A 26,039-nucleotide genomic window follows, 5' to 3' on the forward strand; every position below is an offset into this window, starting at 1 on the left:
ATCCTCCTTAGGATCCTTCCTACCCGGTTGAAGGAGGAGGGATCCTCCGACGTCCGCAAAACCCGGAAGTCGGTGTTTGTGAATTTGGACAGCCTACCCTTCTTTCAGTTCCCTCCCTTACCCGTTGCTCATATCCTGTCGCCTAGCAACCGTGACAGCGCCAAGCAAGAAGCGGGAAAATGGACAAACAAAGAGTTATTCTCCTCATTTTAATTATTTTGGAAGAAATAAAGCAATTAAATAAATTAAATACTTTCTTTGCTTGTTGTCGGAGAGTTTATTATATCAGACTACAAGACAGTCACATCCAGGTAAGCCATTATAGCCTATTTTTATTTGTTTTTAAGTATTCTACTAATTTCTCCTACAAATTCATTGAGCCGAAGCATAAACTTTAGCTTGTTTTGTCAGAGAAACTCCTCTCCCACTCCGCTACCGCTCGCTTCGTCCGCCATTACGCTCTGCCGAAAAGAATTATGGGATAGGTAGGACGGGAAAGGATCCACCACACCCATCCTTCCAATTCGGGGAAAAGGAGGACGTATTTGTGGGCCGCATTTGAAGGATCCTACGAATTTGGACAGCCTTCGTCGCGGCGCTGTGACGTAACATCCTTCAAATGAGTACTCCGAAGGATGCAGACCCTGAATTTGGACACAGCCCAAGACTTCGCAGTGAGGTGCTGTGTGTGAATGGCTTATATGTGTGTGTGTTAATGAGGTGCAGGTGTGCAGTGCAATCGGTCCCAGGTATGAGGCATGATGGGAATTGTAGTCTGAGGTGACGTGCAACAGTAGTGTAGTGCAAGAGTTCATGTGGTGAGCGAATGACCTCTGGTGGTGAGTTAATGGAAGTTCATGGCCAGGATTCGTGACAGTGCTATAGTTGCAACCTAATCACTCATTTAATTTCTCATGTCAAACAAAGCAGAGTTGTAACATATTTATGTACTTGATTAAGTGTAATTTAGTGTGCAGTACTGAACGTGCAGCTATAATGTAAGATTTAAAATGTAAGAAAGTACATTGTGCCTGTTTGTTCATGAATTCCTCCAGAAAAACAAACTGCAGAAATAAGCAACAGCGACATTCAGTCCATGTAAAATATGATATCGGGGTCAGAAAGAGAGTGAGAGAGTAATTGGGAGAAAGGAGAGTCAGAGAAAGAGAGAAAGGGATTCTGTGATTTTTCAGAAAAAGCAGTTCAGAGGGAGGCCGTTGACGTGGCAGAGAGGAAGTGGCTTCGGTGTGATGGGGGGAATGATGAGTGAGGAGGGGGGAGCCATAGGAGGGAAGGAAAGAGAAAAAATTAGGAGCAAAACAGAGAGAAAGAGGCACTGTAAAGAGGGCATACAACATCCCTTTTAAAGTTTATCAAACTGCATTTGTGCAACTTAAAGACTGGAAAATAGGCCTGAAATACTTTTTAAATATAGTCACTCCAAATAACAGCAACTGCGAAAATGCTTTAAATGCAAATTAATCTAGGCCTATTTTTTTTTTTTCTTTAATGTTCTGACTAGTTAAGCAATATTGCAAACAAGTGTTATTTATGTTGGTTTGAATATCAACATGCGATGTGGCCATAAAAATTAAATAAAATAATTCAGTGATAAAATAACAATTACCATATGTGTACAGTAGAAGAATAATTGCACCAGAACAAACATTAAAACACGCTGTTTTAAATATATAAAGATTACGCACAGACTATATTATTTGACTGAAAGAATTGCTTACTAAACTTTTTGTGCAGAGTTACAATATTGTTAAAACCTTGGAGGTTGGTAAGTTTTTAATGTTTTTAAGGGGTCGAGGCTACATACATTTTAAACAAAAATAGAGTAAAAACAGTAATATTGTATTTTTTAACATTATATATATATAATATATACATAAAACAATTTGATGTGATTTGATCACAGTCTCAATCTGTCATGACGATGTACTGTAAAGTGCTGGTAGATGCTGTATTACATTATTATATTTTTCGATTGTCGGCCATTACCTGTAAATGTGTTGAAATAAAGGAATGCATGACAAACTAGTTTAAGGAAACAGAACCTTTTTTTTTTATGATCACATGTGTAAATATACACTTTGGGCAGCCGCGGTACATTATAAAAGTAGCCCAAAAAAACCGCAACCCATGGCTCTGTAATTTTTCCCGTGACTGTATTTTCAAAATAGCCCAATTGTGCTGAAACCCACGACCCTGGCAACACTGGTTCGCTGTACCCTTATATCACATCTCTCTCTCTCTCTCTCTGTGTTCGCTTCACTTTTGTCGAGCCCGGTGCCTTATAATCACACAATCCCTGCGTCCCAATGTGCATACTATACACCCTATCTGTCCTAAATAGTATTGAAAATTACTAATATCACATAGAATTTAGGATGGATAGTATGCACATTGGGACGCAAGCAATGATCTTCCGCGACGGCAAAACGTTGGGGTCAAACCTTATCAAACAATAAATTTGCGTTAAAAAATATTAACGTTGACAGCCCTAATATATATAAATATATATATATAAATATATATATATATATATACAGTGTGTACGGAAAGTATTCAGACCCCCTTCAATTTTTCACTCTTTGTTATATTGCAGCCATTTGCTAAAATCATTTAAGTTAATTTTTTTTCCTCATTAATGTACACATAGCACCACGTATTGACAGAAAAACACAGAATTGTTGACATTTTTGCAGATTTATTAAAAAAGAAAAACTGAAATATCACATGGTCCTAAGTATTCAGACCCTTTGCTGTGACACTCATATATTTAACTCAGGTGCTGTCCATTTCTTCGGATCATCCTTGAGATGGTTCTACTACACCTTCATTTGAGTCCAGCTGTGTTTGATTATACTGACTGGACTTGAGATTAGGAAAGCCACACACCTGTCTATATAAGACCTTACAGCTCACAGTGCATGTCAGAGCAAATGAGAATCATGAGGTCAAAGGAACTGCCTGAAGAGCTCAGAGATAGAATTGTGGCAAGGCACAGATCTGGCCAAGGTTACAAAAAAAAATTCTGCTACACTTAAGGTTCCTAAGAGCACAGTGGCATCCATAATCCTTAAATGGATGACGTTTGGGACGACCTGAACCCTTCTTAGAGCTGGCCGTCCGGCCAAACTGAGCTATCGGGGGAGAAGAGCCTTGGTGAGAGAGGTAAAGAAGAACCCAATCATCACTGTGGCTGACCTCCAGAGATGCAGTCGGGAGATGGGAGAAAGTTGTAGAAAGTCAACCATCACTGCAGCCCTCCACCAGTCGGGGCTTTATGGCAGAGTGGCCCGACGGAAGCCTCTCCTCAGTGCAAGACACATGAAAGCCCGCATGGAGTTTGCTAAAAAACACCTGAAGATTCTCTGGTTTGATGAGACCAAGATAGAAATTTTTGGCCTTAATTCTAAGCGGTATGTGTGGAGAAAACCAGGCACTGCTCATCACCTGTCCAATACAGTCCCAACAGTGAAGCATGGTGGTGGCACCATCATGCTGTGGGGGTGTTTTTCAGCTGCTCCCCAAATCCAGGTGTGAAAAACTTGTTGCATCTTTCCCAAAAAGACTCATGGCTGTATTAGATCAAAAGGGTGCTTCTACTAAATACTGAATACTTAGGACCATGTGCTATTTCAGTTTTTCTTTTTTAATTATATTTGCAAAAATGTCAACAATTCTGTGTTTTTCTGTCAATATGGGGTGCTGTGTGTACATTAATGAGGAAAAAATGAACTTAAATGATTTTAGCAAATGGCTGCAATATAACAAAGAGTGAAAAATTGAAGGGGGTCTGAATACTTTCCGTACCCACTGTATATGTGTGTGTGTGTGTGACCCTGGACCACAAAACCAGTCATAAGGGCCAATTTTTCCGAAATTGAGATTTATACATCATCCGAAAGCTGAATAATTAAGCTTTCCATTGATGTATGGTTTGTTATGATAAGACAATATTTGGCTGAGATACAACTATTTGAAAATCTGGAATCTGAGGGTGCAAAAAATGTAAATATTGAGAAAATCACCTTTAAAGTTGTCCAAATGAAGTTCTTTGCAATGCATACTATATATATATATATATATATATATATATATATATATATATATATATATATATATATTAGTAGAGAGATGGATAGAACACTAAAACTAATGCTAAAAACTACCATTAATAATCTGCTAAATGAATAAATGTAAATGTACTTTTAAATGTAAAAACTACCATTAATGTAGTCTTTTTTCTTTTTGAAATTAGAGAACCAGTGTTTCAAATATGACTGTGCTGTTTTTGTTTTGGAGAGCAGTAGGATGTTTCAGAGAATGTGAACAAAGTTGGGGAGAATGTGAGTATGTGCTGAGTGTGTGAGTATACTCTATTTTCATTGGCCATATGTTTCTGTTTAAACTGTTTTAAAGGGGTGGAGCATCATTTGATTGGCATCTGTTTCCCGTTTCTCTATTGCCCGCCCCTTCAGCCCATAGCTCTTGGTTTATTTTCCTCATCTCATCTTTCACTCCTTTCGTCAGCTACCCCTTTTTCTTTTCTCTCTGTCTTTCTTTCCCCCCCTTGCTCCATTTCTTTATTCAGTCAGGCATGTGTCCTGCTGCAGAAGGGATCTGAGACTCTTAGAAGAAACGCCAGAGCCCATATGAGTCTTGTCGTTGGTTGGACCCCTGGGCCTAGGGCCGGTAGGATGTGCTTCAGGTTGAACTGTGCTTGCTCAAAAACTTTAACCTTGGAAGTTTAAGGCGGGATAAGACTGGATGAAAGTAGGATTTGTTGTATCTGAGCCTTTTTGCTTGTTGAGACATTAACTCCACAGATCTGAGCCTCTTTGGGCCAGTGTTCTTTTTGATTCTTGGATGAGCCGTTGATCTGGTACCACGTGCTGATTGGCTGGGGCTGTGTTGCTGTTGGTGAATGGCGCGGCGCAGTTCAGGTGGTCGCGGGCGTGGAGGCAGTTGGCTCACGGCCTGTTTTTTTCCATCATCCTCAGGGAAAGAACGTGGAGAAGCCCTGGGTGCAGAGGAGTGTATGTGTGCATATGTGGTGACGGCAGACTACCAGCGTCAGGAAAATACAGAAATCAGCCTGAAAGCAGGAGAGAGAGTCGAGGTGATCGAAAAGAGTGAGAGTGGTGAGTGACACACAGCCATAGACACACAACATAGTCTTGTATGTACAGTGGGGTCCAAAATTCAGAAATCACCGGTGAAAATGCTTGTACTTAGCATTTTTATAATGTAATACATTTGTATATAAAACTTACATTTATAAGCATCACAATTTGAAGTTTTTTATTTAAATTGAAAAATGAACATGAATTTCAGAAAGTTCTCCAGCATGCTTTGAGATGATCCAAAGAGCATCTTATCTTTCTGTCCTTCAGAAAGTACATCTGACTGTCACGAGTCACATGATCAATGTCACAAATTGACCTATTTGATTATTATCTTCAGTGGGCTTTTTTCTTATTTTAAATTATAATATTTATAAATTAACATTTTCAAAATCCTAACTCTTAAACGAGATTTTGGATACCAGATTTTCAATGGTCACATTTTTGAACATCCAAAAAAAAAATCTGACCGTAATTTTTTTTATTCAAGTTAAAAAGCTTCTTCATACCTCATAAATGAAACATAACTCAAATTCCTTTGATTTGAAAACACTTAACATTTAACTATGGAGTAAACCTCAAGTCTGTCAGTTGTTCACAGAAAAAAAACTTAAACCAGTCTAAGGTTTAAGCTACTCTAATAGTTTAAGCTTGTGTTTAGCTTGTAACTTGGTTTAGCTAGTTGGACCAATTGAAAAGTTCCCCAAATCCCTCTGAGACCATCAAAACAAACCAGTCTAACCATGTTGGCCACACTTGGAGACCAGTAAACCAATCTGGCTTTTTAAACAGTGTTTGTTTTTTTAGAGTGATAATCTCTGTTCACAACAAGTACTTAGAAAAAATATTCTTAAAAGTGCACATAAAATTTTCTCATTCAAACTGTGACGATGCAATGCAACTTAAACTACTTATGCTGTCATCATGATTTGCTGTCAATTCATTACTTGACCTTCTGTGAACTGTCTTTCATGGCAGCTGTGCTTATTTTTCTGATGTTACAATTGTTATTATTTTTATGAGCACTTTGCAAGCTAAATGAGTGAATAATGATATATAGCTTCCACAAAATTAAATATTTAATTCCAAAGACATGCAAAAAAAAAAAAAGGCTCATCATAGATCACATTCACAGCAGCCCCCCCCTTAAAAGTAGCAATATTTGCCACTCTACAACTATTTGGATGACAGAAAATTTGTACCACAACATGAGTTATTATAGAGCTTTTTAAATGCACATTGTTTGGTTTACACATCTTACCAGAATTTAAAGCAGCATTTGGATTTCATTTGGAGAAATGGAAAGTTTCCAGCCTACACTGTCTGTTTAAAACAAATAGCATGTCTAGAGAGGATTTGGAATGACTTATTTTTTATTTATTATTATAATTTTTTTACTGAAATACTGCTTTGAAATTTGCAAATAAAAATTGACCATGTAAAGACTGAGAATGAAATAATCAGCTGAGGAAAGCAATTATATTGAGTGATTTTTAGCAGTAGAAGAGTTAGTGTGTGTCTGGAAAAAGTCCACCCGAGCCAGAGACTCGTATTTGAGTGAAGGTCTTTAGACCATCTTAATGGATCCTCCAGAATCTTTCCTCAGCAGAAAAAGTGTGTGTTCATATGCGTATTTGTACTTGTTTGTGTGTCTCTGTGTGAGTGTGTGTTGCTGAACTCTTTATGTTAAAGTCATTATGAGCTTAATATTCCAAGACAACCTTCCTAACTCTCTCTCTTCCATTCTTTTTTTTCTCTCTTCATCATCAGTGACTATTTAATATCTGTTATCATGTCTCTTTTTAGCTTGGAATGTTCTGATTCTGTGTTTTAACACATACATACAAAGAAATGAAGACACATGTAGTATATGCTAACAAAAAGACTGCAGAAATCTGATGTTCTGTATTTGCGTGAGTCAATCTGTCCATTTATTTTCCTTAAGGTATTTATTTACAGAGCATAATAAACTGGGGATCTGGCGACCTAGTGTGTGTGTTTGTTTGCTCTAATGAGCGTCTCACACACTCAGCGTAAACAGTTTTATGGTTATTACAATTTTTAGGCTATTTGAAAACATTAGTGAGGTATATAGTTAAAAGGGTTAAATATGCAGTGGAAAAGTTAATGTTTTCTTGTTTTAATTAATGTTTTTAAACAAATTAATATTTTTATTCAGCATGTATGCATTAAGTTGAATAAAAGTGACAGTAAAGACATTTATAATGTTACAACAGATTTCCATTTCAAATAAATGCTGTTTTATTTAACATCAAATTGTCCTAAAAAATAAATGTCTCAATAATATTAAGCAGCATAACTGTTTTCAACAATAATAATAATAAATGTTTCCTGAGCAGCAAATCAGCATATTAGAACAATTTCTGAAAGATCATGTGACACTGCAATTTGGAGTAATTTCTGCTGAAAATTAAAATTTGTTGTTACAGAAATAATTTACACTTCAAAATATATTAAAATAGAAAACATTTGTAATAATATTTCACAATATTACTGTTTTTATCAAATAAATGCAGCATTGGTGAGTCTAAGAGATTTGTTTCAAAAACATGAAAAAATCTTACTGAAATGTATGATATTGTTAACTTCCTAAGCTAAAGTTTAGCTAAATGTTTCATTTGTCCCTCCATTAAAATATTGTGTAATGTATGTGACTTTGCACATCAGCAAAGATAATTTCATGGCATTGCAATGTGGCATAAAATAATAATATTATACAATATGTGTGGTAATTAAGGCCAAGGCATACATTCATATTTACACACTATGTAACAGGGGGTCTTTGCTCTACCTTTTTATCCACCAAGGGGTCCTTGGCCTGAAAATGGTTGCATTGCATAAATAACAGATACTTTTTACCATATCCTTTATCTTTAAAAATAACATTTAATGATCTGATTTTTGTTTATGTTGATGTGTTCAGGACTAGTGAAACTATTAAGACCGAAGGGAAGTGACCCAATTCAAATGAACAGCTGGAATCAGTTACATCAGTGGTATGTGTTCACGGACTCTCTCTCTTTCTCTTCAGGGTGGTGGTTTGTAAGAACAGCTGAAGAACAAGGCTGGGTTCCTGCAACATACATTGTCTCTCTCACAGGACGTCGAGACAGCCACAAAGCACCGAACGGAGAGAGTAAGACAAAGATACACTGCTAAACTACCCATTTAATCACCTATTCTGCCGCTAAACTGAATCAAGAACCGTTGAACAAACAAAGCACATCTTTCACAACAGATATCAGAGCGGCTGGCTTGTGTAAAGCACACGCAGTGGCCAAATGTACTGTTTTTCTTTGTCTTTCGCAACCCTTAACTCTTAGCAGTTTCCATTCATTTGCTTTAAAAGATTTATGCATGAAAACTGTTGGTGAATTCTGTTACGGACGCAAGTTCATGCCATGTCAGCACATAGAGTCTTGCTTGGATGAAAACCATACAGGCATCACATAGCCAAGGGACCCCCTCACTTCACAAACACACATACACACACACACACACACACAATTCTTGGAGCATTTAACAGCCCGGGAGTGGAAATTCCAGCAGAGATGTCAGATTTTCCATCTTCTGCTCCAGAAGACTTTTACTGTACAACCAGGTCCAACACACACTGACCCATATTACAGAGAGAATGTGACTTGTGGTGGAGAGATTTTGCAATGTCTGCATGTTTCACTTGGGTTTTCCATTTCTACACCAAAATAGCAAACAATCTAAACACACAAGCATTACTTAAAGTGGCCCAAAAAGTACTGGGACACTTAAGGCACATTTAAAAATGTATGAACGACATTTGATTGATACAAAAAACAATTATCAAATGTGACCCTGGACCATAAAACCAGTCATAAGGGTCAATTTTTTTAAACTGAGATTTATACATGATCTGAAAGCTGAATAAATAAGCTTTCCATTGAGGCATGGTTTGTATAGGATAGGACAATATTTGGCAAGATACAATTATATGAAAATCTGGAATGTGAGGGTGCAAAAAAATCTAAATACTGAGAAAATTGCCTTTAAAGTTGTCCAAATGAAGTTCTTAGCAATGCATTTTACTAATCAAAAATTAAGTTTTGATTATATGTACAGTAGGAAATTTACTAAATATCTTCATGGAACATGATCTTTACTTAATATCCTAATGATTTTTGGCATAAAATAAAAATCAATAATTTTGACCCACCCTATGTATTTTTGGCTATTGCTACAAACATACCCCAGGTCCAGGGTCACAAACGGTGTGGCATGTATTTTAAAGAAACACTTTTTAGCAAAACATTTCACAAAAAGAAATGTGTTCAGTGTTAAATGATAAAACAATAGACATTCTGTTTAAAAATTAGTGTAAAAAACATTTTATACCCCCGTGTTCATCAGATGTCAGGAATGAATAAATGGAATTATTCAGAAAAGTTAGTTCTCAGAGAAAGGCGCCACATGGTGTGATATTTTTGTAACAAATTCAGTGTAATTTGTGATTTTTTTAAATGTACAACTATATGAGAGCTACACACTCAAATTTACTGAACAAATTTGTTCTATGCTTTTTTCTACGCATTGCATTTGTATGTCTATGTGATTGTATCTTGTAGCAGGACAGTGTACATTGTGCTCTCTCTTTCTTCTTTTTTCTGTAGCAGAGAGGTATATTACGGTTCAGTCCTACAGCAGTTCGAGTCAGGATGAGCTGGGCTTTGAGAGTGGCGTCATTGTTGAGGTCATCCAGAGGAATCTGGAGGGCTGGTGGTTCATACGGTAAACTCTTCTTCCACATTTTTATCCTTCTGTTTAATCTACTTCAGTATGCTTTAAATATCCTTTGCTTTCTTTTGCTGGAATCATCTCAGTATTTAATGGGTTTTTGCAGAAAAACAAACAAAAAAAAAATAAATCATTGATGATAAACAGGCAGCCGTACAGTCACCCCTAACCTTACACGCTTACTTACTCAGTCCAAAGCTGCTACCCTAAGACCCAAAATCTAAAAGGTAAATCTTTGTACCTTTTTTTTTTAACCCATAAATGGTACATATTAGTATCTGAAGTGTGTATTAGTACCTTTTGAAAAGTTTTAAAGGGTACTGTTTGTACCCTTTTCCCCCCCCTGAGAGTGTAACATCCACGTCCACAAGCACCATTGAGTGTTGAATATGGGATTATTGCAGTTTTGAAAATGTCACTAGTTTGTAATTTTGATGTCATATTTTGGTTCCAGTTTGTTTTAATTGGGAATAAATAATTTCATGTAATAGTGGTAGAATATACGTATATATGACAGTAGTCTCTCAGGCATACCAAGGATGTACAGTAATATTGTGAAGTATTATTTATTTATTCCTTTGATGAAAAAACTGAATTCTCAGTAGCCATTACTCCAGTCTGCAGTGTCACATGATCCTTGTAAAATGAAATCATTCTAAAATGCTCAAGAAACTTTTCTTATTATTATCTGTTGAAAACAGTTGTGCTATTTTTGTGGAAACCGCAATAAAAAAAATTACGTTTTCTTTGGTGAATAAAAAGCTCAAAAGAACAGTATTTGAAATATAATATTTTTTGTAACATTTGACACTTTTGAGCAATTCAGTGCATCTTTGCTGAATAAAAGGAATAATTTCTTTCAAAAATGGAAAAAACATCTTACTAACCCCATGCTTATGAATGGTATATAGTTATATAGTTTTATTGAGAACATCCCCTTGGTTGGTGGGATGTGTTGGGAATGTGTTAATTATCTCTCTCTCTGTTCTCCTTTCAGTTATGGTGGTAAGGAGGGATGGGCTCCAGCTGCCTACCTGAGGAAAATGCAAGATGGTGTCATGGCCGGTAACCAGGCAACAGAGACAAATAAACCAGCTGTGCATGGTCAGGTGGAAATCATCGGAAACCTTATGGAGATCAGCAACCTCCTGAACAAGAAACCCTCCAACGAACGACACTCCCATACACAAACTGACACCATTGTACACCGAAACAGCACCACAAACACATACAGGCACTCACAGATTGACACATATACACAATACAATGGGGATACGGAGCAGACTGATGCTTACAGTAACAATACACACAGTGATAGAAACAGCTGCAGCAGCAGCGTTAGCACAGCAGCTAATGCGGCTAGTAGTAGTTTAGAGAGAGACTCTGATGATCAGGTCACCCAGCACACGGACACGAGTGTGTGTCTGTCAGTCTCAGACAGCAGTGTGTCTGTGTCAGTGTCGGATGCTTGTGTAACTGCATCTATCTCTGAAGCAAGTGTGTCTTCAACATCATCTGCAATAAAGACCAAAACCATCCCTCCGTCTCCTGCCATTGCTAGAGTCGCACCTCAGAGATTCCACAGCGTTGAGACCAGTGAGTTTCTATCTTTTTAGTACATTAATTTTCACTTTTATTTCCCCTTTTGTGCTTTTTAAAAATGTTCTTTCTTTTTATTTCCTTTACTTTGTTCTTGTAGTTCTGGTTTTCTTTCTCCCTCATTTTATTTTTATTTCAATTGTTTTCTTTTTCCTTTTTTAAAATTTCCTTTACAGCATTTTTATCTTTCTTCCTGTTTTCTTTCTCTTTTATCTCTTTTCTGTCTTTCTTTTTTATGTATTTTCTATATTGTTTTTCCCTTTATGTGTTAAAGGGACAGTACACCCAAAAATTTAAATTCTGTTTAATTAATTACTCACTCTCATGTCATTCCAAACTCATAAGACCTTCGTTCATCTTCAGAACACAAATTAAGATCCATTTGAAATCCATGAGCTTTCCGACGCTGCATAGACAGCAATGCAACTGAAATGTTCCCAGACCCAGAAAGGTAGGAAGGACAGCATTAAAATAGTCCATGTGACATCAGTGTCCTTCACCATTATGACGCAGGGTCAGAAAGCTGTTGGATTTCATCAAAAATATCTTAATTTGTGTTCTGAAGATGAACGAAGGTCTTGCAGGTTTGACCCAAGGGTGAGTAATTAATGACAGAATTTTAATTTTGGGGTGAACTAACCCTTTAAAGATTAGAAACACATTTTGATGCTTGATTTGTTTTCCCTAGGATCACCATCAAACAATCAAAAACCGCCTCCCCGTCGAGAAAACAGCCTGGTCAGTGTGTGTGTTCTCATTTTCCTGTTCTCTGTTTCTTTTTTCCTCTTTCTCTCCATTGCGCGCACACACACACACACACACACACACACACACACAAATAGGTCATTTTGTGGTTTTATAATATGCTGAACAGCATATTCTTCTCTTCATGTTCAGGGATTTCAGTTACCGCAGCCCCCAGATCCCCCTACTGTTGAAGCTGAGTATTACACCATCGCTGAGTTCAGGTCCTGCTTGACAGATGGGATCAGTTTCAGTGGAGGACAGAAAGCTGAGGTGAGACACTGTTCAGTTTCACTGTTCAATCAGTTTTGGGGATTTAAAAAAAAAAAAAACAAACAAAAAAAAAAAAAAAAATATATATATATATATATATATATAAATAAGTGCAGTTATTCAGTAAGGATGATCAAAACTGACAGTAAAGACATTTATAATGTTACAATAGATTTCTATTTCCAATAAATGCCGTTCTTTTGAACTTCATGCTTATCAAAGAATCCTGTAAAAATAATTATTACAGTTTCCACAAATATAAGCAGCCCAATTGTTTTCAGTAATGATAATTAGATATGTTTCTTGAGCACCAAAGCAGCATATTAAAATGATTTCTGAAGGATTGTGTGACAATGAAAACTTAAGTAATGGTTATAGAAAATTTAGCATTGCTATCACAGGGATTACATTTTACACTTTAATTTAATTTTGAAATAAATTCAAATAGAAAAGAGTTATTTTAAAATGTAATAAAATTTCACAATATTACTGTTGTGTATTTTTGATCAAATGTAGCCTTGGTAAGAGATTTCTTTCAAAAACCACATTTTTTAATTAAAACATTTTTATAGTTTTAAAAAAAGCTACTACTTCTAAAGCAGCGAATTGTGATGACTTAGCCTTATATGTGGTATAACAACTATATTGGTGAAAACTGTGTAGAACTTCTATACAGAACCTGATCTAAAATCTTCAGTAAGAAGTGTGACAACTCACCCCAATGTTCCCTATTTGCTGCAAATAACATTAAATATTAGTATTTCTATGGATGGTCTGGATACTGTGTATGTTTACAGGTCATTGATAAGAACTCCGGAGGCTGGTGGTATGTCCAGATTGGAGAGAAGGAGGGTTGGGCCCCATGTTCTTACATCGACAAACGCAAGAAACCCACCTTGAACCGCCAAACCAGTACACTGACCCGGCCCAAGGTACCACCTCCTGCTCCGCCAATCAAGAAGCAGAACTCGCTTCCATGTGTTGAGTATGAGGCTGTGACCCCAATGAGTCAACGAGTGTATGAGGAACCAGAATATGATGTTCCAGCAGTGGGCCTTGAATTCGATCCCGAGCAGGAGTTTTTTCCTGGCGATGCACCGACTAAAGCCCCGCCTCCTTTATGTCAGCGTACCGTTTCTTTTACACTGGGTGAAGGGGATGAAGAGGATGATGAGGGTGTGTATGCCAATGGTGGCTTCAGAGTTGTACCACAGTTTAAGGACAGTAACTATGACACATACTCGTCTTCTTCGGCCCACCGGGCATCTATGTGGGATCCACCGGAATATGACGCCCCAACAATCGAGCCCAACATTGAGACCACTACGACACTCTACGCATACTCAAAGCAATCTAAACTCAAACAGCAGGCTGATGAGTCGAAGTCCAAACCGTCCGTGCGTCCCAAACCCCCAAACCAAGACTCTAGTTCTCTCAGAAGACCCCAAAACCAGGAGCAACCAGGCCAGATGCAATTTAGGACCTCCCGCACATCTGAGGACTCAGAGAACGGCTCGTCAGAAATCTTCCAGACGTTTAGTGATCTGCCTTCCTTTTTGTACCGAACTACTGTGGCATACCAGCGGGAAGAGCCGTGTGAGCTCAGCTTTCCCGCGGGAGCGCAGGTGGAGGTTCTGGAGAAGCAGGAGAGTGGCTGGTGGTTCGTCCGCTGGGGGAATGAAGAGGGTTGGGCACCCACTTACTACCTACAGCCAATCAAAATCTCAGAAACAAGCAGTATGGATGCCAAAACCACCGAGAAGGTTAATTCTGAGACGTCTTGGTCTGCGTCTCCTGAGTTGGAGATTTCAGTGCTGGGAGATGTTGGAAAGATGGGCAAATGCATAAGTTTGGAGAAGAACGAGCAGCGTGTTAACCAAAGCCTGAAAAGTGGACACAGATCTAACCAGCAGAACTGCCGGGTCGGCGTGAAGCAGCTCGCCGTCAGACCTCAGAACGTCCTCAAGGACAACACTACTACACACACAACTCCCGCAGGACGGAGGAACGATGCGCTGCCTAGTCTTAGCTACAATGACCAAACCACTTCTTCCTGTGCAGGTAATACCGACAGCATGAGACGTAAGGTACCGGTGTCAATGGTGAAGCCTAAACCTCATCTGATCCACAACAACCTGCGCGAGGAGTACGTTTCTATCGCTGACTATCACGGCGATGCAGAAACCATGAGCTTCCCTGCTGGCACGAGGCTGGAGGTCCTGGAGAGAAACCCTAATGGATGGTGGTACTGCCGTGTGCTTGACACAGCTAAAACACGAAAAGGATGGGTGCCCTCCAACTTCCTGGAGAGGAGGAGCTAGTGGATGACCAGATTTAAATACCAGCCTTACATCTCATACATCTTCACCATGACCCCAATAAAATCGTGTTCCCTTTTTAATTCATAAGAGACATTGCTGTCTCTGTTCACAACATCAGGGAACACTAAAGAGTCAGTCACAAGTGAATTCTCTTGTTGACTGACAACTTGTTGATATGCTGTATACTCCTGCTTGTGCGGAATGATGTGATGTTATTATCACTGAACAGGCTTTTAGTTATTGCTCTTAGCTGGTCTTAATATGCTGCAGACGTTTTTGGTTAAAATGTGTCTCTTTGTTTTTTTTACTAAATAAATATCAGGGTCTGTTCACAGACTAAATGCACTTTCAACTATCTATCTATCTATCTATCTATCTATCTATCTATCTATCTATCTATCTATCTATCTATCTATCTATCTATCTATCTATCTATCTATCTATCTATCTATCTATCTATCTATCTATCTATCTATCTGTCTGTCTGTCTGTCTGTCTGTCTGTCTGTCTGTCTGTCTGTCTGTCTGTCTGTCTGTGTAATTAAACATGGTGCTATTCCTATTCCTATTAAATCAATTCATTTTCAAATCTATTCTTATAATAAATAGCCAAGTGCTGTTTTGCATCTTCATCACAATAGTTTGATGGTGTTTGTGTGTTTATGTCCATGCATTATGTAAGTTAACTAAATCATTCAATCATCAAGTGGTCAATCATTGCATTAATATAAATGCTTAATATAAAAACCTTTAAAACATTAATCTATAATTATTATTTTCTCAGCAGTAATAATTACAGGCTCTGCTGTAGGTTAGCATTACAGTTATAGTTTTATTTCACAACGAACATAAATAAAAGTTATTGGCACTTACAGTTTTGTGAATGTCTACTTTGGTATGTAAAATAGTTTTTAGTTTTTCAGTTTAATGTTTTGCATAAAAATTTTATCAACATCAAATCCACAATGTAGTTTTCAGATTCTTATTCTGGATTGATTTAACATTTACAAGTTAAAGAACTATTTGTGAACAGTTTTGTATGAAGTCATTAGGACATTATCAAACTGAAAATCAGAATTGGTCTCATAGTAGCTTGATTTCCCATTATGCACATCTAGCCATTTGTCCATAGAGATTTATAGGCAATAGAAATTTATTATCTGGGATTATATTATTGTTGTGCCATTCACTTATGCAGTTACTGTATTTATGGGTTTTCTCTGTATTTTTGGTCAGACATCTAGTATATCAAACAGTCATTTAGTACTTCTTCCTTGCAGAACTCAAACAAGCAGCCTTTTAAATGAACTTGCAGGAATTCCTTTTCAAACAGGACGATAACCTGTGAAGGAGCCTCTTCAGAATCACCCAGTATTGACATCCTATTTGCTGGAGAGGTGGTTTCCAGTTTACATGCTGCTGTATATTTTGATGACATCTCTGATTGGGCTGCGACACATGGGGCAAGATGGGTTTGACATCTCCATTAGCTTCCCACCACAGATGGAGCACATGCACATGTGTCCGCATGCGTACAGCACTGAGTCCACTGCCCTCTCACAGCAAATCAAACACTCCTCACCAGTAATCGCACAGCATGATGGGGTACTGGGAGATTCTGAGGACAGTGAACTGAATGTTGTCCCTGGTGACCACAGCAATCACAAAGAAAACAGCAATGAGAAATATATTTTTGGTTGAGAAATTTGGTATATCAGCAAAAAGAATTTGGTAAATCGACAAAGTAATAGAAAATGAAAGAATAAAAGACAGGAATGCACCTGCAGAACTGCTTAGACTCTGTGGGCGGGACTCAAAGCTGTCTGTAAAGCCCCTGACTGCTGTACTGTAAATATGATTGGCTGAGAGGTGACTGGCATCACCAAAGATGGACCTCTGAATTTCTGAACAGGATGGAGAGTAACCACAGGAAGTGCCTTGAAAAAACAAACAAATAAATCAATTAAAATTCCATTAACCCTACACTACTAATAATAAATAAACAAATAATTAAAATTATACATTACATTACATTATAATTTCATTGTATTAAAAAATAAATTAAAGTCACTTCTAAATAGTTTGATAAGGGAAAAAACAAACAATCATAAATCTCTTCACATTATGCCAGAGCAATAATTAAAAATGCATTAACCCTGCACAGCTAATATTAAATAAAAATGGCAATCATACCTTTTATTATGTTGTAAATATGACTGATCAGTACAAAAAGTAAACAAATAATAATTATTATATTATAAATTAATTATAATGAAAATCAATTAAGGTTACTTATGTAAAATTGGATATAGGAAAAATAAAACAATTTAAACACCTTCATATTATGCCAGAGCAATAATCAAAAATGCATTAACTCTGCATTAAATAATAATGTCAAACATACCTGACTGTTACCAAACACACATGAATGTTCAGTAAAAAAGGTGAATAAATATTTACAATTAAAAATATTTTTTTATTATAATAATCATCTTCACTTTATGCCAGAGCAATAATTTGTAAAATTTTATGTTTTACCCAGTATGTTGATTTGCTTGATGTGTGGCTGTAAATGGAAGATCATCCACAGAGGAGTGGAGTTATCCACACACATCTCTCTGCACGCTCTCCCTCCATTATGACTCACAAGCACCTCCCCTTCTGCAGTTGCCCGGAAACCGATGATATCCCCGCCCACAAGCGGTGAAGTCAGGCAGCTAAAAGCCCAGAATTCTTTGCGGTCCAGCAGGTCATCTGGACTGACCGGCAGGTGCTTTGGATTAATATGGGCTGGGTTACAGGAAGTGAATCCATAAGACAAAAATCCATTCAGAGCAGATGACCTCAACGAGACCTTTAGGAACACACACTCTCCACAGCGCAACGGCCGATGCGTGAACGCCAGAGCGCAATCCTCGCGTCTGTTATAATAACGCACTGCTATGTGTTCAGTCAGCAGACGCAGACCGTTGCCATGCACAAAGTGGAAATGCAAGTCATCGTTGAGCTGACGTGACAGCACTGAGTTGAGGGCGTTTGGAGAGCTTGAGAAGGATGGCAGATCTTCCTGGAGGTCAAGCTCAGAGCAGTCGCTTGACAGATGCCACTCATCCATGCATTCATGAGTCACAGCAGGACAGAGATATTCAGCTGGCACCATCTTACTGTCTGGAAAACACACACACACACACTGCATTGGAAATCAGGATACTATTTTTTTTTACAGGATACTACAGGATATTATTTTTCCAAGTGATTGAACTTACATTTTTCTGCTTGGCAGGTAATAATTATTTAAGAAGGGAAGACAACAGCCTAGCAACCAACCAGAAAACACTAGCAACCAAATCAAAATTATTTGTGCATTATTATTATCTCTATATTTACATTTACACTACTGTTCAAAAGGTTGGTGTCAGTAAGTATTTATTATTTTATTTTATTTTATTATTTTATTTAAATAAATAAAAAAAGATTCTGCTATTCAGCAAGATTTTTTTTATATATCCAGAATATATATATATATATATATACACATATATATATATAAAATAAATACATAAAAAATTAGCAACTCCACCATCCACAACACTCTAGCATTGCGGCAGTGAGTTTTGCATGCATAAGCCACATTCATATTTTCTTCATAAAAATCTATTGCTCATATAGCCTGCAATCAGCAGCATCAGTAAAATTGTACTGGGTGGTTATTCATTTTGACCTAAGTCAGTAAAAACGTTGCCACTGGCCATCCACAGTGGACAGCCGCTGATGAGAACACCAGAGCTTCAGTGATGGAAATTACTGGTCTGCTATAACTTTCACTGCAGTCGCATCAGCAGAAACATTCTCAGACGTGGTAGATGTTCATCTCTCAGTTGTTTTTAGTTTTTGGTTTTGCCGTCGCTGTCATCCACTGAACTGCCTTTAGCTGTTGCTGACTAGTCTGAACAGGAATTATTGAGACGTGGAAGCTTCAGTGACACTGGGGTCATGAAACAAAATATCAAAAGGAAGGAGACACGTGCATTGGTCCAATATTTTAAGTAACTTCTGTGTCATACTTATTTTTAAAGTATAAAAATACTCTATCCATACAATTAGATTTTTACAAAAAACAAAGCACATGTAGGCAATACGTGATGACCTACAGTACAAGGGACCTTCCATCCTGCACTGAACCACTTTGACTAAATGCCAGATGTGGTGTGATCTACATTAGTGAGAACTGGAGGAGATTTTAGTCACAGCATCTGGCCATCCGACTATAAACACATTTTGGAAGCAGAGGAAATGTGAGAGAGCACAGCATGTGCGGATTGCTGGCGGCATGATTAGTGTTCATCTATAAACCAACTATGCACGTGTATTTATACAGAGGCAAAGTGCAACTGAAAATAGGCTTGAATACACATAGTGGATGTTGCTAGCTTGATAAGAAGCAAAATATGACTGGGTGTGTATATGTGTATTTTCATAGTAGGTTTGAAAGCTGAGATTAGGTTATATAATGAAGGTTAAATTAGTCTAGATGTCCCAAGGGTTAACTGATGATACACCAACACTGACCCCTGATATCAATACACATACATTCTGTCTATGCTTTTGAACACAGCCCGTTCTCACTGCTAAGACATACTGCTATTTGACACTGGAAACTGTCTATTTTTACTCAAACGTAAGAGAGAGAGAGAGAGAGAGAGAGAGAGACTGAGAAAGAAGATCTTTTTAAAATAGAATATAGTAATGCATTCTAAACTTGTACAAAAAAACAAAACAAAAGAAAATTAGTTTTCTATTACTGTAGCTTTGTTTTTTTGTAAGTGTAAGGGAGCAATTCATTAAAAGTAGCAATGCTACATTTGGTTATATTTTTTGTAGTATGACAGTAGCTCAGCTCTTTTCAAAACAATGTAGCTTATTCAGTAACAAGCTACTTTTTCCAACAAGCAGCGGTGTAATGTAACACAAATGCTTTTTCATGCACAGACTTATACAGTAGCTGCTTTAATAAAACAATTCACTGATTTTTCTCAGTACTGATACACAGTGTTCGGGAGTAACTAGTTACATGTAATGGAAAATTACCTAATTTTATTACAAAATAAATGTAACTGTAAAAAAATTGAATTACAGTTACTGAAAATGTTAAGAATTACAAAGGTGGTTACATCTGAATTGTATTCACACACACTCACATTCAGATTTAATTGATTTCTTTCATAAATTGCAGTGACTGCGCTAAAATATGAGACGCCATTGTTTCAGGAGTTTAGGACACAGAATAGGACACAATAACTCCTATTTGGATTAATGTATTTGCTTTATTTTTTCTAAGAGATTGTGTTTCCTGTCATAACTATGCAAACATTTGATTTCAAAAACCGCATCATAGCTATTAAACTATTTCTTGTTACGGTTTTAAATATTTAACCTCAGAGTGATCTCAAAGTCAGTCTGATTTTGTGGTGGCTATGGTTTAAAATTCATTTTATTATTATAATTTTAATGCAAGTGATGAAGGATTTTGAAAGTCTGACAGTGTTGAGTCAGTCAGTGTTGAGTACTGCTGTAAGGTTAACCCTGCCTGGTTTACATGTTTTAAAAAGGACATTAGAAAACATTAGAAATTTAGAAATGTAATCAAATGTAATCAGTTACATTACTTTAATAAAGTAATTGAAAAGTTACACTACTTATTACATTTTATCGTGACGTATTGTCAAGTATGGTGACCCATACTCGAAATTGGTGCTCTGCGTTTAACCCATCCAAGTGCACACACACAGCAGTGAGTAGTGAACAAATGCACACACACACACACACACACACACCGTGAACACACACCCGGAGCAGTGGGCAGCCATTTATGCTGCGGCGCCCGGGGAGCAGTTGGGGGTTCGGTGCCTTGCTCAAGGGCACCTCAGTCGTGGTATTGAGGGTGGAGAGAGAGCGCTGGACATTCACTCCCCCCACCTACAATCCCTGCCGGACCTGAGACTCGAACCCGCAACCTTTCGATTACGAGTCCGACTCTCTAACCATTAGGCCACGACTTCCCCATTAAATAGGGTACCTTGTAATCTGTAACCTATTACATTTCCAAAGTTACTTTCCCAACACTGCTGATACATCTGATACTATACTATTGTGGGGTCAATATATATATATATATATATAATAAATGAGTATTTTTATTTAGCAAAGACCATTAAATTGATCAGAAGTGACAGTAAAGACATTTATTGATAAATATTTCTATTTCAAATTGATGCTATTGAGCTTTCTATTCATTAAAGAATCCTGAAATGTTTTCAACATTGATAGTACAATGAAATGTTTGTTGAGCATCAAATCAGAAGAGAATGATGTCTAATAGAACAAACAAACCAACAAATAAAAATGTAAAATAAGTTAAATAAAAAATTACCAAAATGGTAATTTGGCTGTAGTTTAACAAGTATATCTTATGATATTACAGTAATTTGACAAGATAAAGTTTCCAAACTTTCCTAAATACCTTTGATTATATAATGGCTGCCAAACAATTTTTAGATATATAAAACAACAACAACAACAACAACTCTATTCTCAATCTGTATGCTTTGCCAATGCCTTAACAAATAAACAATGATTAAGGCATGCCTAACTGGCTTAATTAAACTTGGCCTTGTTCCTACAGACTCTCACTACAACTAAATTATGAATGGAATAATAATTTTCCATTCAGCTGGGTTTATTGATTTTGTTAAGCACAAATTGTTTTTCTCACTTTGCCAGCATTCTGGAATTCCCCAACATATGTTTTTCATTTTAAAAGTGAAAGTGTTGCTAGGCAACTGCTCCAATCTCTCTTATCTTTTTCCATTGGGCAGTTTTTGTAATTAGGATAAGAAGGTATAAATCTAGAATTCTATTTTTAAATGTTGTGAATTTAAATTGTTTAAACATGCTCAGCACAGCAAAACCACTGGTGAACTTTACAACTCATCAACTGATCAGCACGTGCTCAGTGAAGCGCAGCTCAGATACTGGCCCACATTACATGCCAACCAGAGCTCGGCAATTCCCCTCTGAGCAAACTCTGAATGGCATGTCATCTGATCTGTGTAGAGAGTTACTTCAAGAGACGTCCGGCAAACCAGCTTCAGGCAGTTTGATGACTGCTTGGTTTAGAATGTAAAGGGACATTATAAATTTGTAAAATCTGATATTTCATGTGAACTTACCAAGTAGCTGTACTCCACGTGTCAGCCCGTAAATGTCAATGATCGCCCAAACCGGCTTTCCGGCTGGTACCCCGCCGAAGAAGAAGATCGGAGGGCCGCTGTTTACCCGGTAAAACACTCGTCCTGTGTTATCCAACCAGAAGGACAGAATGGTTCCTTCTTCACATTGTTCCTCAGGAAGCGCTCGGGCCCAAAATCCCCTTTCGCTAACTAAATCTGGGCAGGCGAACCGTGGCAGCCATGCTGAACTTACATCAGATGGATCCACTGAACTGAAACCCACTCGCAGGGCGCCACTCCAACATCCCTGTTTCTTTGTGATCTAAAAGAAGCAACCAAAAGTGCTAAAATTACATATATTTGAAGAATTTTTTTTAAAGTTATTGTGTGACAAGTGTGACGCGATAAATTGAGACCAGCAGACGCATTTTTCAGACACAGATTATTCTTTTTTTAATTTCCAAACAACCTCATTCACCAGAACTAGATAACAGAACAACCTCACATGTTGGCATTTCTAGCATTCTCTTTCTGTTTTCCCTTCCTCGGGAAAGTTTTAGATGGAGTGATATGAAAGAAGGATATGTGAGGGCTATTTTGGGACCACACACAGTGGCATGTGGAAATGGGTGAGTGTTGGGTTACCATACCTTGAGCCGGACCTGCTCATAGATTCTGACTGGCCGGTTGGTGAAGGTGATGCCATTGCAGAAGCTGGCAATTCGGCGCACGCTGCGCTGCGTCTTGTCCATCACGATCTGAGAGCCTTTTGTGTTGGCATGGAAACAGATCGGCGGGGGGGCTGGCAGCTGTTGGCACATGTTCACCTTCAAGGGGTGGCAGCGAAGGGTTCCTCCGTCTGAGAGATGGACAAAAAAAAGTTATATATATATATTCAACAGGCACTCACAACAGTGTACGTTCTGACAAGCACTGTTATTCTCTCTAAGAGCTTTGTGCCGTTTTCACGGAACAGAGGGAGGACAGTTGCTACCATCTCTGAATGAAAACCTTTATAAAGAACAGAGAGACAACAAAAGAGACACAGAGATAGAGAGAGACAGAATGCAGGTTTCTGCTATTGAGGCTGCCAAAAATGAGGTTATGTCTCCAAACACTCATACAATGGAAAGTCAACATTTCTACTCAACATCAGATTACTTCTTTCGGTGATCATGTTTTTATGCCAAATTTTGATTTACTGAACACTGTTGTTTTATGAATTGTCATTATTTACATATTTTACCAGGGTAAAGTTATCTAGCTGGCTAAACAATGTTCTGTCACAGTTTGAGAATGATTTGCAATAGTTTTGGAAGCATTACAGCTTGTGTTAAAAATGAATCACATCTCTTCAGTATACTATGTACATACTATGTACAGTATCATTTTCAACCTAATGTAGTATTATATGTATATATATATGTACAGAGAAAGAGAGAGAGTTATTGCTGCAAGATATATTTTTACATATATTTTTAAGAAATCATAACATTTACTGAAATATAAGAATAGATTTCCTTTATGTATAACAAAAGTATGTTAAATTAATATGCTAAAATATTTTTTTCATTGCTTAAGTATTTTTTTGTGGTGGAGCTAGGTATAAACCTGAATTATTGGACTGACCAGAACAAAACCAAAAAGAAATTAGCAAATAAATTACTATTTTAAATTACTAAACGAAATGCAAAGTTCAAGGTCCTTTGAACAAGAGTTTATTCCTGAAGATGTGCATGTAATTGGCGCAGAATTTGTTCATATTTAAAATACTGAAATAATGTACTGTTATTTAAAACTGCAATATGGTTAATTTCTGGAACTATTTCGTAAATATAGTACACAATTCCATGATGATGAATGAGACAATAAATAACTGAAAATATAACTAGCCATTAAAGTGTAGCAAATCCGATGTGCACTGATTCTCAAGGGGAAAAACTGGCTTGTGATCAAACACTCACTCCTCAACTCCCTTTCATATTTTCCCAGACCTTTCCGGAGCATTAAGTCAAGGACACGGTCTTATTTCAGAGATGTTTTTCTCTTTAATTAACCGCTGTTGACATTTCAATGGGTGTGAGTCAACAAATGAACCTTTAGCTTTTAGTTGCACAAGCGAGACACTGATTCTGCATACTTCACCCACTTTATCCGCACAATCTCTGTGTGGGCAAATGAGGACGTGCAGTTGCAGGTGTGAGAGTATTTGTGTATGTGTTTATATGGGAATCATGAGACACCGTGTATACACACACATACAGCCAAGTGGGACATAAATAGAAATAATATTCCAACCACAAACTCCTGACCTCTATGTCATGACAAATGCACGAAAACCAAAAAATGTTTATGGTTTCATAGTGTTGATTTTCACTACATTCTGTTTGACTGATCAATGACATTTTCTATCCTATAACCCTAAGCCTTATCCTCAAAGAAAACTTTTTGCATTTTATCTTTTTGTTTACGACTATTTTGTGGGGGCAGTTGCTGGTCTTGACAAAAACAAACAGTCTAATCACTAATCACATATTTCAATATCTCTTGTTTTTCCTCTATATTTAAAGAGATGTTAGAGATGTTCTCTTGAAACTAATGTCATGTCCCATTATATGTGTCGACTCTCTCTCTCTGTGCTGTAGGCAATAGCAGGCCTAAGTGTCAGGTTGGCTCAGCGTCAGCTTCATTTACTGAGTGGGTATAAACCTGAAATGCTCTATTATGCCTACTTTCCTTGTTCACAGCAAGAAACATATATAACTGACATATCTAAAACTATGTGTATTTGTGTGGGGATTTACAATTATAGGGACAAAAATGGCCCCTTTGAGGACATACTCAAAAGCAAAAATCAATCAAAATGCTAAATAATTAATGCTAAGTAATTCTAAATAAATTATTATTAATTTACTCATTATAAAAAAATCTAAACGTTTTCTTTTAAGTTTAGGATGAGTTATTCTGTAGTAGCCTAATTATAATTAGCTTTATGCATGTAAAAACAATGGATCTCTGAAAGACAAACTGCTGATCGGTGTTGATCAACAGTACAAACAGTTGTCACAGACAAAGCAAACTATCTGAAATGCATTTATGTTGGAGAAACAGAAGAGAAAATCATTTGTTTGATGAGAGGACTCTGAGCAACAAGTAGGCTAAATTACAAGTAGCTAGTTACAACATCTTTACAATAATGAGAAAAAAATCATTCAGACAATTGAAGGAAACTGCAGACAAAAATAATTATTAGAATCATTTAGATAAATTATATTCATATATTAGGTCTTCGAAATTATTATGAAAATACGAAATTGTACTGTCACTCACCTAAAGAGGTACGGGTTACCTGGCCACCCATTTCAGCACAGTGATGTTCACACAATAAAATCCTGCAAAAAATGTCTTGAATCTGGTCTTCAGTAGCTTTGCATTTCAAATAAAGTAACTGTGAGTATGTGCCGGATACTCCTCTGGTGTGTGATTGTACAGCACACATGCAAACGCGCTCCCATTCAGCGAGGATTCGTATTAGCATAGGAGGCGGAGCTTGGGAGGTCTACTGTTCACGGATTGGCTCTTGATGATGAACTAGCTTACGTGACTGGACGCTTTAGGAAAGTTATTAAGTAACGCCTGACCGACCTGATTAATATATAGTAGATACATTAATATTCAAGATACATTAATATTCAATTTCGCAGTTCAGAGGGATCCGTACGTTTAGCTGCGCTGCCAAAATGACAGAGATTAAAATAACTCGCACTTAAAGGATCCTTAACTATCCCCGTTGTTTTAGTAGATTGAAAATACAAGGTAAATGGAAACAGACGATCACTTTGACATATATTTTTATGATATACATTTTTTTTTCTGTATCATGTTATGCTTGACCACAAATTTCCATTATCACAAAATAAAGGATAACGTTTTTAAATAACAGTAGCC

At 37.2% G+C, this 26,039-nt stretch overlaps 2 protein-coding genes across 3 annotated transcripts in view; one reads left to right on the top strand and one right to left on the bottom strand.

Moving 5' to 3' along the window:
• The window catches only part of LOC306850582 (SH3 and PX domain-containing protein 2A-like), a 22,600-nt gene extending 6,981 nt beyond the window's left edge, over window positions 1-15,619 (top strand). Inside the window, exons 2-9 of one of the 2 annotated variants that reach the window (XM_079386278.1) lie at window positions 4,323-4,707; window positions 5,016-5,156; window positions 8,191-8,295; window positions 9,803-9,920; window positions 10,924-11,522; window positions 12,214-12,263; window positions 12,423-12,542; window positions 13,340-15,619. In XM_079386278.1, coding sequence (XP_079242404.1) covers window positions 4,668-4,707; window positions 5,016-5,156; window positions 8,191-8,295; window positions 9,803-9,920; window positions 10,924-11,522; window positions 12,214-12,263; window positions 12,423-12,542; window positions 13,340-14,863 — 2,697 coding nt within the window. In that variant the 5' untranslated portion in view covers window positions 4,323-4,667 and the 3' untranslated portion in view covers window positions 14,864-15,619. Of the gene's footprint in view, window positions 1-4,322; window positions 5,157-8,190; window positions 8,296-9,802; window positions 9,921-10,923; window positions 11,523-12,213; window positions 12,264-12,422; window positions 12,543-13,339 lie in introns of both variants that reach the window. The other variant, XM_079386277.1, reaches the window with a different exon arrangement.
• A 57-nt stretch (window positions 15,620-15,676) lies between these two features.
• LOC306850326 (E3 ubiquitin-protein ligase NEURL1-like) lies at window positions 15,677-25,608 on the bottom strand. The gene is made up of 6 exons (XM_079385897.1): window positions 25,422-25,608; window positions 22,742-22,950; window positions 22,092-22,413; window positions 17,401-18,030; window positions 16,644-16,799; window positions 15,677-16,507 (listed from the first exon to the last, which is right to left on the bottom strand). The coding sequence occupies exons 1-6, from the start codon at window positions 25,588-25,590 to the stop codon at window positions 16,272-16,274; spliced, it is 1,722 nt and encodes a 573-aa protein (XP_079242023.1). The 5' UTR covers window positions 25,591-25,608; the 3' UTR covers window positions 15,677-16,271.
• Between the last annotated feature and the right edge of the window lie 431 nt (window positions 25,609-26,039).

The sequence above is a fragment of the Barbus barbus genome (assembly GCF_936440315.1).
Source record: "Barbus barbus genome assembly, chromosome: 30".
NCBI lineage: Eukaryota > Metazoa > Chordata > Actinopteri > Cypriniformes > Cyprinidae > Barbus > Barbus barbus.

Coding starts and splice junctions, on each gene's coding strand:
- LOC306850326 (XM_079385897.1), bottom strand. CDS start 25,590: ATGTGTGCTGTACAATCACACACCAGAGGAGTATCCGGCACATACTCA. Junction 18,031..22,091: donor ACGTGGAGTACAGCTACTTG/GTAAGTTCACAT, acceptor TGTGTTTTCCAG/ACAGTAAGATGGTGCCAGCT. Junction 16,508..16,643: donor GAGTCTAAGCAGTTCTGCAG/GTGCATTCCTGT, acceptor TGTGGTCACCAG/GGACAACATTCAGTTCACTG.